Source organism: Populus trichocarpa, chromosome 2 (assembly GCF_000002775.5).
Source record: "Populus trichocarpa isolate Nisqually-1 chromosome 2, P.trichocarpa_v4.1, whole genome shotgun sequence".
NCBI lineage: Eukaryota > Viridiplantae > Streptophyta > Magnoliopsida > Malpighiales > Salicaceae > Populus > Populus trichocarpa.
Window position 1 is genome coordinate 2,493,409 of NC_037286.2, and position 12,677 is coordinate 2,506,085.

A 12,677-nucleotide genomic window follows, 5' to 3' on the forward strand; every position below is an offset into this window, starting at 1 on the left:
TTAGAGCCTGTTTTTAAAGTACTTGGATGACTTGTAACCCTTGAATTTTTTTATTTTTTTTAAATAATATTATTTTAATTAATCCGGTTTAAACTATCCAATATGTAATCTAAGTCTTAAATCGGTTTATGAGTTCATTTAGATTTAATAACTTGAATAATAAACCCTTTGAATCTTCCATTAGTTTAATTTGCAAATTGTAAATATTAGTTTAACAAAATAAATCCCTTTACATGGTTATCAAAATTGGGATTTAAAAAATAAAAAAAAAATCATAAAAACTATCTTTTAGGTTAAATTCTAACATCATCGCCGAGATCAGTAGATGGATAAGAAAATCTCCTGCTGACCCACTCAACAAGTGACTTGTTGTCTCTTTTAATATCTTAGATGCTTACTCGAGTGAAGGAAAAAAAATTAGGATTAATTTTAATATCTTAGATGCATGTCATCATCTCCTGAGAGCTACATGAATCCCGTGACTGGCAAAAATCCACTCTTTATCTGTTTAAATCCTCAAGAAAATTTGCTCTAAGAAATAGACTGAGTTTTACGATTCATCTATGCCCTCTCTGCACCAATAAATCCATTCTTAATAAAAAAAAGAATCCATGAAACCTTGATACAGTTGCAATGCTATCATGATAACAGGAAAACAGGCACGGGGAGGGGACTTGGGCAACTGTTCTGCTCAGCTCATTACATCTTGAAGGTGTCTGTGTCTGTATATTCAAGCACGACAACTTTCTTGTCCTGCCCTGTCTTAATTACAACGCACCAGCAGTTTCCTTTCTGTCCCTTGAAGTGTTTTCACTAACAACTGCCAGCTATAATCTGTCCCAGCTATGAACACTATTGGTGCAGGAGGGGAAGCATCATGACTTTTCACATCAAACCAGGGGCATATTTCCTTTCTATTACGTTTACAATAAAGCTCATTAAAGTGTTGGTGTGACACCACATAGAGTTAAAAAAGACAGCATCCAATACTAAAAATGTTCATAAAAATAAGAAAAGAAAACCTCCAAAAGTGCTCGCGCAGGAATGACCAGCCAGGTCTGCAACATACAAAAAATGATGTTTTTTCGTGCTGAGAGCTAACAAACATGAAATTAGACTGAGTGACTCTAACCGTGCTGTGTATACTCCTTTCTAGAAGAAAAACTACTAAATTTTCCTCTGGTGGACAGCCATGCTTGAGAATTTGAGATTTGGGCAAAGTCCACACCCATGATATTCATTTATAGTCGGTGAGAAGTGGTTAAAACTGCATTTTATATTGGTTATGGTTTTTAAAATGTTTGGTTAGTCAATATAGTATACCATGGTTCTAAATTGATTACAAAAAAAAGTCTTTTATTACTTTGGTTATGAAAAACTATATTCTATAATTCTTTTTAAACCTACCGCAAAAACTAATATGCAAGTAAAACATTCTATTTAGCTAATTATAAAAAATTTAAGGGAAGTTATGTTTATCTCATAATTAGTTCTTGCTTGATTTTCTGAGATAATATATCTTCTTTTTATGGAAGTAAAAGCATAGATTGACGAACCAAAATGTTGAACTCAAAAAAGCTGCTTCTGTTCTTTACCAAACTAAGGTCAACAATCCTATCAATTAAACAATACACTTTGATCTCCTCCGTCCAAGCATTAATTTTTTATGTACCGACAAAACTATGTTTTCTGCCGTGTACGCTCTGTAACCTCTTTCAGGGGACATTTTCATCGAGGAATGGATGGTTCCCATGTGGGTTGATGGACATGGGAGATAGTGTTACGGTTCAAAAGGACTCGTATAGATCAGGAGTCTTCTATCTACTCCATCCCAATTTCCACCGAGTTAAAGGTGCTGACAGTAAAATTTCCAACGCTTTGCTTTCTGTGGTGGGCTGGCAGGAGTACTCATGTGAGTGTTCAAGCAAAAAGTAAGTGAATTTCAACTTTCAAGAAATGCTCGCTAACATGTATGGGATTTTGATCAAGTAGGAACACATGGCTTTGTTTTAATCCGTGATTAAAATAGCCCCTTCCTACCTTACATCCTCCAACGAAACATGGTGCAGGAAATCTGGAAAAAGCAAAATATGGAGCCATCACTTGGTATACTTTTCGTGGAAAAATGAAACTACAACACTTTTCTTTCATTGCGAGGAATGTTCAGTAATCAAACAAACAAATAAAAGAAGCAAGAAACCAACCAAAGAAGTAGGGATTAAGCTTTCGTGGCCGTCAGTTCCAATGTGAGGTGACACGCGATGGTTTGCTTGATGCCACAGATAGCGCAAGTATCCTTGTCATGCTGCTTCTTGCGTTGGTTAGCCACAAATTATCCATTGAGAAACTTCACAAAGCAGAGTTCGATCTTCGTATTCCATACTGCACTTAGGTTTCTGTTGACTAGCAGGAATTGCCTCCTTGCATCTTTTTTCCAAATGTAACTAATATATAGAATAAGCTCACGCATCAACATCAAAGATGTAAATATCAAATCAAACTTTTTACAAACCGAATTGATATTGCTTTGAAGGTTTAACAAATTAATTTGTATCAATAAAAAAGTTATTATTTTTAAAAAAAATTAATATAACAGTGGTTTAAATATTTTTTTAATCAAATCAAGTTTTGAGTATGAAAATCAAGTCAAACATATTATATCTGGCCAACTCTAATATTTTCAACTACTTAAATCCAATAACAAGTTATGATAGCAAATTATTTTGTTTCATTTCACTTTTAAATTAATTTTTTCTATTAAAAAACAGACATAATTAAATAAAAAATTTAAACAGCATAACACGGTGCAAAATTATATTTCTTTACCTGTATCTATCTCTTTTTTACGTTACTTTTGATAATTAATCGTTGATCCAGCCAGCTCGCAATGTAGCATGGGCACAGAGAGAGAGAGAGAGAGTTGCAATCTTGTCCATGATAACCCAACAAGTTTATTTGTAGATTATTTGGCTGGGAAAGAATATAAACACCTGAACCAAGTTTATTGTGTTTCCACTCTCCGTGGCAGCAAATATCAAAACGGCCGCAAGAATTATTACTGTGCTTCTGGCGATGTTTCTCCCTCAAGGCATTGAACGACAAATGTATGTGCGCACAGCGATAGCAATTTCATAAAGCAGCTTTCCCTTTCAAGAAAAGGAAAAAAAAAAGCAGGTTTCCTTTCATCCTAAGAAAAAAGAAGCAGCTGCAGCAGCTTCGAAACAAATCTTCATCTGCCAGTTGAAAGCATTAGAGAGGATTTGACGGGCTAAAATTATCACACCTTACATATAGTCATACAAAGAGAATAAGGAAACAAAATTATGTGACAACAAAAGGGACACCTCAAAACTAATCTCATCTGCCAGTTGAGCTATTGTCACATTGAACTACCACTCAGCAACTCCACCAGTTCGCCTTTCTTCATCTTTGAAAACCCTTTTACACCGCGAGACTTTGCAAGCGCTCTCAGCTCAGGTAGCTTTAAAGAACTCAAATCCTCATGTTCAATTAGCTGTTGTTTTTCACCATCCCCGTCAACATTATCCATGTCTGAAGATTCACCTTCAGAAAGCTCATCAAACACATCCCCACCAGCAAAAGAAGGCTCTGGCTCTGGCTCTGGCTCTGAATCCAACTCATGCTCCTCCTCCGCATCCAATTCTGGGTCCAATTCAAGCTCCTGAGTGGTGTCTGGGAGTATCTCAAACTGCTGCTTTTTCTCACCATTTAAATTTAAATGAGATGTAGAATTAACAGGATCCTCACTTGAATAAATGGGCTGGAATTTCACTTGAGGTACTGGAGACTTCCGTCGGAAATTCGAAGGTGGCCTGGTAAAAGAGGTGATGGGCTCTAGGACATCATTCCTTTCTTTCTTACTTGAATCAAAGAAACTTGTGCCTTTAGCTTTCTTGTATGTTCCATTCTCTGGCTGGTCTAAACTCAAGTCTCCACTGCTGATATTGCTGGTTTTTTTCTTACCTTGCTCAACTGAGTGTTTCCGGAGAAGCTTGAGGAGGGAATCCACAGTTTCATTTTCTCTACCTTTTCCTTGTGAAGCTTCAACCTTTTTTTCTTCTTTGACTGCAGCTCTTTCACGCAGCTGAGCTTGTACCTTCCTGAATAGCTCAACAATCTCCTTCTCTCTTGGCCCAGGGGCAGCAGTGGCTTGGAACTTTGGGGTACCAGAGAGGGAGAGTAGTGGCCCATTCTTTGATGTTAACAGATCAGATTCATCAAGGTTTTCAAAACCATTTCCCTCTTCATTTTGCCTGTTTCTGTTTCGTGAAAACCCCTGTTTGTTTTGCCTAGAAAAGTCTGGGTTTCTCCTATGACCGCCAGAACTTTTGCACACAATGGATGAAGCCCTGGAGGAACATTTCATCTTTCCAAACTGCGCCTGTGAATGAACATAGTGGACACCACGTGAAGAACAAGGAGATACAGCTACTGCTCTACCAGAAATTCCTGAGCAGGGGAGACACCTGCCTTCTGATGATCCATAACCTACAAAAGGCATATATCCGTACAAACAAGGAGAATTAGTCTTGAAGTTTATGACATTATACATGTGATGGGAATCTTGACTTTAATCATGAGATTGATACAATGAGAGGATCAACAATAATACATGTTTTTGACAGTGACCAACTTAAATGTTCATATATACAAAATTTCCAATTTATGCTGGAAGTAGTGCTTCCAGCATCACCCAGCACACTTTTACAGATTCCATGCATTATAGAATTTTTTCATCTTGAATGATAACGCATTTATGATGATGAAAGACTACTTTTAAATGCAAGTGTATTTCTATGAAAGTCAATCAAGAATGTAACAGTTTCTCATGCAATTTAACAGTCAGCAAACCAACACCAGTCCTCATCTCACCACAAAGATTCGCACCAGTGCACCACCAACCACCACCAGACCAACATCATTCCTCTCAAAAGTCAAACAAGGAGCTGAACTGAAACCAGAACATCAAACATAAAAGTTTCTTCCCATCCAGCTCCTTGGAAACGAAAGAGGTATTCGATCATATTACTTGTACCCAAAGACAAGGGTAATCAAGGATTTCTTATATCGGTTAAAATGATACAATTTAAGTGACAACACAAAAGTTAAGGAATGTAAAACAAGAGTTTATTTCCCATCCATAGCATCCGGAAAAAATATTTTCCCATCAAACAAGCAGTATTTTGATTGTCTATACCGTCTCAGGTAGTTAACTGGCACCTTGACCAGCCTCAATTACTTAACACACCTTGACCAGATAACTCTAACACAGTCACAAGCAGCCATGAGTCACCACTCACCACCAACCAACTACTAGGACCTCATCATAATTAACCTCATCAACACCATGAACATTTCTAGCTCCAGCTCTGCCATCACAATTGTGGTTTTCACCATACAAGCGGCCACATACTTTTAAGGATTCACATACGTCATACCCTAAGCAACCTGACCCTTGGAAACATATCGCCAAAACAATCTACCAAGCTCATGTCCCATTTCCTAACGCGAAACCTCTTGTTTCCTAACAGTATTCTCGCAGCGCACATGGAAGACCTCGCTCCTTGCAACTGAGCGAGGTATGCCATTGTGCCTGATGATGCTGAATATTATGCAAAACTTATGGGATAATATCTCTGTTAAAAACCATGAAGCATACAAAAGCTAAACAAGAAGTCGAAAACAAATAGGTTTGCCAAAAATAAAAGGTACCATAAAATATAAAAGAGACCATTTCAATTTAGAACAATCAGCTCAAACACCTAGATTCAAGATCTAATACAAAAATAAAATAAAATTCAAAAGCAAGAAAAAAAAGTGGCATGTTTAGGGGTTCCCAGAAAGCCAACCAGCAAAACACAAGCAAGCAATTGAATCAACAGAGTGAAAGGTACATGGTCAGTAAATGATCAGTTTTGAGATAAGAAACGAAACCAAAAATTTAAAACAATCTAGGAGACAACAGAGAAGCCCGCTCTTTACTTGTTAAACCTAAAAGTCATTCTATCAAACACATGGTGGGCAACAATCTTAGCTTGCAAAAGCTTTCAAAATTAAGTTGCAAAAGTGCCAACAAAACCCCAGTACTCTGTTGGGAAGCAAACGGAACGCAGAGAACAAAACGATAACTAAAAAACAGCCTCTTCAAACACCCAGTTAGGCCAAAACCAAGATTTCTTTTGTTCTCACAGCAACAAAACAATGCTAGAGAACGTACAGGGGAGTGAGAATGAAGGTGAAAAAGAGTACCTGGAAGGTTCTTGGTGACAAGATGGACTGCTTGCGACATTGAACGAACTAGTTTATAGCTTTTGGCTTAGCAGTGACGCGTTTGCATTTTACTGTGTTGTTTTCTGTCTTCTTAATGTTTTTTTCTCTGCAGTAGTTCTTTAGATTTTATACAGCCATTGATAAGGGAGTCTTTGGGCATTATGCCATTTTCTTAGGGGTAAATATGGGCATGCAATGGCTTAGCTTGTTGTCGTTTAATACGGGAGGCGGCAAAGTGTCGGGTTTATTATCGGCCTCGGAGACGGGTCGGTTACGGGCAATTCTTGATGGTGGACTATAGGGGGCTTTTTAATATTTCCTGCTATGTTGCGATTTATGAGGCCAGGCCCATTTTCCATGTCAGGTTTTGGGCCTCTTGTAAGGAGAGAGAGCACTTCTAAAGCCCGGACCCGACCTCACAGGAATCAATGGCACAACAAACATTGCTTAAGTCATTGAAAACTAAATTAAAGGCGTTGATGTTTTTTAATGTATTTTTTATTTAAAAATAAATTTAAATAATATTTTTTATTTTTAACACCACAATCCAAAAACATATAAAATTAATATTTTTAAACAAAAGAAATCACTTTTTTCTAGAAACACGCAGCTAGCCAAGCTCATCAACAGAGCAGCAATATACGGAACCGTTGGCGACTACGATGATAAGAAAGCTCACAGGTCAGTTGGAAAATCAGCTTTATAATCAACTATAGGTTAGCAAAACTACAATCATTATATCATATTAAGAATCTGCAAGCAAGCTTTCAGATGAGTAGAACTGTCAAACCTGAATGGTGTCCTTGTAATACCAAAGACTGAATAGGGTTAAAGACAGGAGTCCATTAACTAGACAAGTCAATTGATCTCTACAACTTGATTGTGATAATAGTAAAATACAATGAGACTGCAGGAAGACATATCCACAAACATCCCAAAATTTATTTGAAAATAAAGGTTAGAAAATGTATCCAATGGTTAAAACCGCAGAACCAGGTCTGAGCAAGTTCATATGGGGCAATGAAGGCATGGAAAGAGTCCCAACACAAACAGAATGAAGGGCGGAAGCAGTAAGATTTCATTTTCTTTCCCTGGTCTGATTTTCAAACTACAATCACTGCAATACTAGATAAAGTTGAAACTCCAAGTTGAAAAAAGCCAGCTTCCTGCAAAGGAAGACCCAACGATCTGGTTGCCACACCTGACCAAAAATAACAGTAAACACATTTCCCTCCCATAACAGTTAAAACCAAAAAAATAAATAAAATACAGGTGGATAACAGAGAAGAAAAACCGATACATGCACAAACCAATCGATACAGCCTGTTGGCCGGCACAATCTAAGCTTTGTGATTCTTTGCCATCTCTTCAACATCGAGTTCCACCTCCAGCACTGGAGAATCTTTTCTCATGCTGAAATGACTGGTATCAAGATAGCAAAAGTTTCAAAATATCACCCAGTATTTGCCCTTTCATATTGTCACTCTCTAGTTCTAGTACAGTCATTTTAGAGAGTGATAAGCTCGAAGTGTAGTTATTATATAGAGTGATGCATATATAAAAAAAAAACAAAGAACGAAAGGAAAGGAAAGAATAAGGAAGAAAGATTGGAAAAATTAAACAAACTAGCATCCAGATACTTACCTGTTCTGTACAGGACCATGGTCCACAGCTGTTTGCAGACAATATATGACTCGACCAACTATGTTTGACATGGAAATTGAACCAAATGTTCGACTGTCATTGGCTTCCTGTGATACCAATAAAACAAACAAACAAACAAACAAAGAAAAATAATGAAGAAGGACAAGATCAACCAGTTTTTGCTCAAGCCATAAAATATTCAAATGCAATCTTCAGGCCAAAGTTACAACTAAACTTTAATTACACCCACAAGAAAAATAGAAGGAAGAATAGTCTAGCATTAAAGAAGGAGAAAATGACTGTGAAGCTGAGACAAGGTAGAGTAGATATACAAATCATTCAGTTCGATACATTTAAAAAGAAATATTTACAGAATTTGAGAAAGTGATCTTGGTGATAAATGGCTGGTTGGGGGAACTGCCAACATTCTAATTATAAATTTTAGATGCTACCCAGTCTCAATTAGAATAAAATGCAAAAAGAAGTAACTGTCGAATTATTATTGATCTCGTTTGGTAATTTAGACATTTTTATTTCTTATTTCTCTTCGTAGAAGAAAAGCTAAATAAATAAATAAAAATGTAAATGAATATGGCAGGAAAAAATCTGGAATCTAATAGATGCATTATCAAAACCTTTAGTTTGTTTCCTTATGGCATATAGTGTTCTAACGATGAAAAAGAAATTAAGTTAATTTAGAAATCTGCAGTGCAATGTGTCCTTCATGATAACAAACTAGGTTTCCTGAAGCCTGACATTTCTGTGAAACCAATATCTAATCCCATCACAAGCAAAACCATATGTCTAACTATTTCCTTGGTCAGCAATGAGACCAGCACCAACTACCAAGTCCACTAATGCTAAAAGCCTTATATGATGAGCTTAATAAATCATCAAAAGATGACTTGAAAAAATCAATTATCCCAATTGTTTAGGCATTTTTGGAAATAAATATGTAAATTCTGATGTTGGTGAGCTTTGGTTGAAAGATGTGACAAGAGAACAGATCAAACAATCTGTTAGCATATATAATCCTATTTTTATGATATCAAAATCATACATACCTTGGGCTTCAACTTATCATTGTCAGCCAATACCCAACACTCATCCTTGTCAAGAACAAATGGGTCATCTTTTTCATCAGTAGACACCATTTCATACCCTTCAATAGCAGCTAATCTTCTGACTAGAAAATTATCTGACTTCTCAGGATCCTTCAAAAGCACTACATCTCCAACAAAAACACGCCTGCCGAGAACTATGACTTATTACTCACCATGTTATTTTAGAGCAAAAGAATTAAAAAAAAAAAAGGCAACAAAAGGGTGCCTGAAATAGATCGTCTTGGACCAGATTTAGAACTCCCCTCAACGCTTTGTGTAGCCATAAATCCTTTTTGTATTAGCTGAGATTTGTTGACTTTGTATACCATTCCGTTGTAAATAAATTATCTTATCATAGATCCATTGTGGTCTGGAATTTTTTTTTTTATTATTACATAATAATGGAAACAGCAAACCCTAGTCGCCATCTCTATATCTGGTTTACTTGTAAGTTTTACTGGGTATGCCTTATATACTGCTTTTGGGCAACCCTCTCAACAACCAACCAAGGTTGTCAGTAACAAATGAAAATTATGAATTGATCCTCATTTGCAGTAATAAGAACATGGCATTGGTATTACCTGAATGAGATGAAACAATACTCACACAGTCCCATTTCTTTAATAAAAAATATATATAATCCCCATTTGTAGAACATATCCATCATCAACCTATGGTTTCACCAGCAAAGAAAATTGATAGTGTTGAAGTATATGGTGGTGGGGTTTAGAAAGTAGTGAGGATTGAAGTGATAGAGAATGATCTACAATCACAGCAGCTTGTGAAAACTTAGCCAGTAATGTACCTAGATGGAGAAAGCTGATCTATGTCCTTATCAAAGGTTGAGTAGAGCAGCCATATCAAAGTCATCAGACATTGGCACATGTTTCTGTTGCTGATAACCCTAGGATGATTGTGTATAAAGTTTGGTATAGCTTTATAACTAAAAGCTTTGAGTTTAGAAGGATTCCAGAACATGGTGTTGAAATCTAGCATTTGTTATGCTTCGATGTAATGTTGTTATCCCTTGTGCCAGGCTTGTTTATCCTGGTTGTCAACTGGATTGCTCGTGGAGTTTGATTGGACCTAAAGACTAGAGGCTTTAATGATTTCTCTTTTTTTGGGTATTGTATATAAAGCTTGGTATGGCTAAGGCTCCTCTACCAAATAGCTCACGCTTTCTTGTAGGAAGGTTTTTACACAGAACAGAAGGCTGATATCATAATGGGCAGCATGTTGACCCTATAGTTTAAACTGAAGGATCACATGTCTTGGCATGCATATATCTTCCTCACTTGATCACTTTTCTTATAAAGGCAAGACTCCTACCTCACATGTGTACTACAACATTTATGGATATGGTCCTGAGCACTAACATTAGAAGTTTTGCATTAAGTCAACTCTTAAGACTTGAATCCACATGTTTACAAATTGGCAGCCAAATATTTTACCATTGAACGAAATAATGATTCCACAATTCTAAAAAAAGTGAGCTTTGAAGGTAGATCACTCAGAAAACTTCCTAAAGAATATCAATTCAGATGAATACGCTGGCAACATAATTTTCCATCCACATTAGAAAATCCCCCATAATGGGAACTCCAACCTGCCACTAACATCATGCCAATTAAAACATTATATTGATGGTATCGAGGTTTATCATGGCCAGGCAGGGTGTCATTCATCTCAAACCCATACAGCCCTAGTGCACCATGAGCATTACTCCCAACAGTATAGGTTCATTTTCTAGCAAGCAAGCATCTAACAAGTTACCAGTTATGCATAAAATAAATCGCAGAATGGATAGGCCCTGCAAACAGCAATCAACAAAAGCACCAAAATCCTTCATGACATGTTAGAATCATCTATATGAATCACCCATGCACAGGATGTCACATTCTTATTGCCTGATACTATACTTATCGAATAGTATGCTTCTCTATGATGGTTAAGAAATAAAAATAATAATAATCAAACATCCACCCACACATACAAGTTAAGTATTCTTACATTGGATCAGCAGTTGGTAATTTGCGAACGAGAAGGGTCCCCCCTTGGTCTCCAATTGTTGGGGCCATTTCCTGTCCTTTATTCCAGTGTAAAAATGTCAACTTTCCCTGAAATAGATTTTTCCATACTGTATCATAGACTTCTTTATTGTTGATTATGCCACCCTTGTAGCTCTGCAACAAGTTGAAGGCTACATCAGAACAATCAATATAAGAAGGTTCAATTATCCTCAACTTTAACCACAGCTATGGGTGTAGAAACAGCAGCAAAGAAATGAAGTGGCGTGCATGATATCAGCTGATGCGTTTGACAATTCAAAAAACAAAACAAAATGATAGAAGAATAAGTGAATACAACGAATTGAGCATGTGGCAACAATTCTGGGGAGCCTTATAAAACAATATAAATCTTTCCCAAATCTTGGACTTTATTGGATAAAACTTCCTTTTACAACAAAAATCAAGCACAATTCTGCAACACAACATCTACAATTGAGTTTCTCCAGCAAAGTATTGTTCTCTCAAACATACCCATACACACTATATTCTCACAAGTAAAAGACATAGAGCAGATAAAGCTTAGTCTCCAAAAAAATGCATATCTTATAAAACAAGAGAGAATGGCATTGAAACATCCCATTTCCGGTAAACCCCGCATCAAGATCATTGAAGAAAGAAACCCATCAAGCAAAAAGAAATATTTCTAGCAAAATTTGCAGCCTTTACCCGGGCAAACCAAAACCGAGAAACCAGATACAAGGCACAAAATCATCAAAACAGGCATAAATGAGAAAACCCACAAACACACACTCGTCAAATTGCATCAATCTTGTGTAACAGCAAAAAAGAAAAGAAAAATGGGTTTAGAGAGGGGGGGACCTTGTAGCTGAGAGAGAGAGAGTACTCAAATTTGTGAGCAATGTAACGACACCAAGTCGACAGAGAAGCCATTTCCCTAGCAGACAATTACTGTTTTTGTTTACTTTTGTGAGTGTTCGTTTCCTTCTTTATCTTAGGTTGCCGGTTTATCCTTAAACCCCTAGCAGACACGGCACCGGTTTTTCCTTTCTTTTTATTTTAACAGTTTTTTTTTTATTATTTATTTTAATCGATCTTTTTAGCGCCTTCGATTAATTGGATTTGATGTTGATTATCAGGTTCTTTATGGCCTCGGGCCGGGTCGATTCGGGTCCCTCTCTTTTACGGGTTGAAGAACTAGACTCTGTGCAAGGCTGCAAGCCCACACAGTCAGAAGAGTCCACAAGAGTTTGTTTGGTTTTGTTATTTAAAAAAAATTATTTAAATTTATTTTTTATATAATGATATTAAAAATAAGTTTTAAAAAATAAAAAAATATTATTTTAATATATTTTTAAATAAAAAATATTTTATAATACAACCACCGCGACGTACACTTGTTTTCAAACAAAGTCCGTCTTTCCCTTAAAATGACGTGTCGTTTTTGTAAAATGCCGAGTGTATTTTCTTCATAAACGATAAGTCTTTTTATATGAACCAATTCGAATAAATAATTTTTAAGGAATTAATGATAGTTACAGAACGATGCCACGCTGCCACTGCCATTTTTCTTGAACGATGCATCGTTTTTGTATTTGAAAATGACTTGTCA

The 12,677-nt window shown here is 36.5% G+C and overlaps 2 protein-coding genes across 3 annotated transcripts; both read right to left on the reverse strand.

Moving 5' to 3' along the window:
* Nucleotides 1-3,109: 3,109 nt before the first annotated feature.
* On the reverse strand, nucleotides 3,110-6,438 carry LOC7471964 (rho-N domain-containing protein 1, chloroplastic). The gene is made up of 2 exons (XM_002302007.4): nucleotides 6,271-6,438; nucleotides 3,110-4,509 (listed from the first exon to the last, which is right to left on the reverse strand). The coding sequence occupies exons 1-2, from the start codon at nucleotides 6,308-6,310 to the stop codon at nucleotides 3,380-3,382; spliced, it is 1,170 nt and encodes a 389-aa protein (XP_002302043.1). The 5' UTR covers nucleotides 6,311-6,438; the 3' UTR covers nucleotides 3,110-3,379.
* Nucleotides 6,439-7,063: 625 nt separating this feature from the next.
* LOC18096124 (uncharacterized) lies at nucleotides 7,064-12,106 on the reverse strand. 2 transcript variants are annotated; one of them, XM_024595179.2, is made up of 6 exons: nucleotides 11,927-12,106; nucleotides 11,049-11,221; nucleotides 9,000-9,183; nucleotides 7,936-8,042; nucleotides 7,602-7,713; nucleotides 7,064-7,492 (listed from the first exon to the last, which is right to left on the reverse strand). In XM_024595179.2, the coding sequence occupies exons 1-5, from the start codon at nucleotides 11,996-11,998 to the stop codon at nucleotides 7,632-7,634; spliced, it is 618 nt and encodes a 205-aa protein (XP_024450947.1). In that variant the 5' UTR covers nucleotides 11,999-12,106; the 3' UTR covers nucleotides 7,064-7,492; nucleotides 7,602-7,631. The 2 variants fall into 2 exon arrangements, with proteins under 2 accessions (XP_024450947.1, XP_006386224.2); XM_006386162.3 differs by having other exon boundaries at nucleotides 7,592-7,713.
* Between the last annotated feature and the right edge of the window lie 571 nt (nucleotides 12,107-12,677).

Bases quoted from the DNA above. Each gene is read 5' to 3' on its own strand.
- LOC18096124 (XM_024595179.2), bottom strand. From the start codon at position 11,998: ATGGCTTCTCTGTCGACTTGGTGTCGTTACATTGCTCACAAATTTGAG. The intron at 11,222-11,926 runs GTCCCCCCCTCT...AACTTGTTGCAG, and splicing joins CTCTCTCTCTCAGCTACAAG to AGCTACAAGGGTGGCATAAT. The intron at 8,043-8,999 runs GTATGTATGATT...TTGGTATCACAG, and splicing joins ATGATAAGTTGAAGCCCAAG to GAAGCCAATGACAGTCGAAC.
- LOC7471964 (XM_002302007.4), bottom strand. From the start codon at position 6,310: ATGTCGCAAGCAGTCCATCTTGTCACCAAGAACCTTCCAG. The intron at 4,510-6,270 runs GTACTCTTTTTC...TGCCTTTTGTAG, and splicing joins TGTCACCAAGAACCTTCCAG to GTTATGGATCATCAGAAGGC.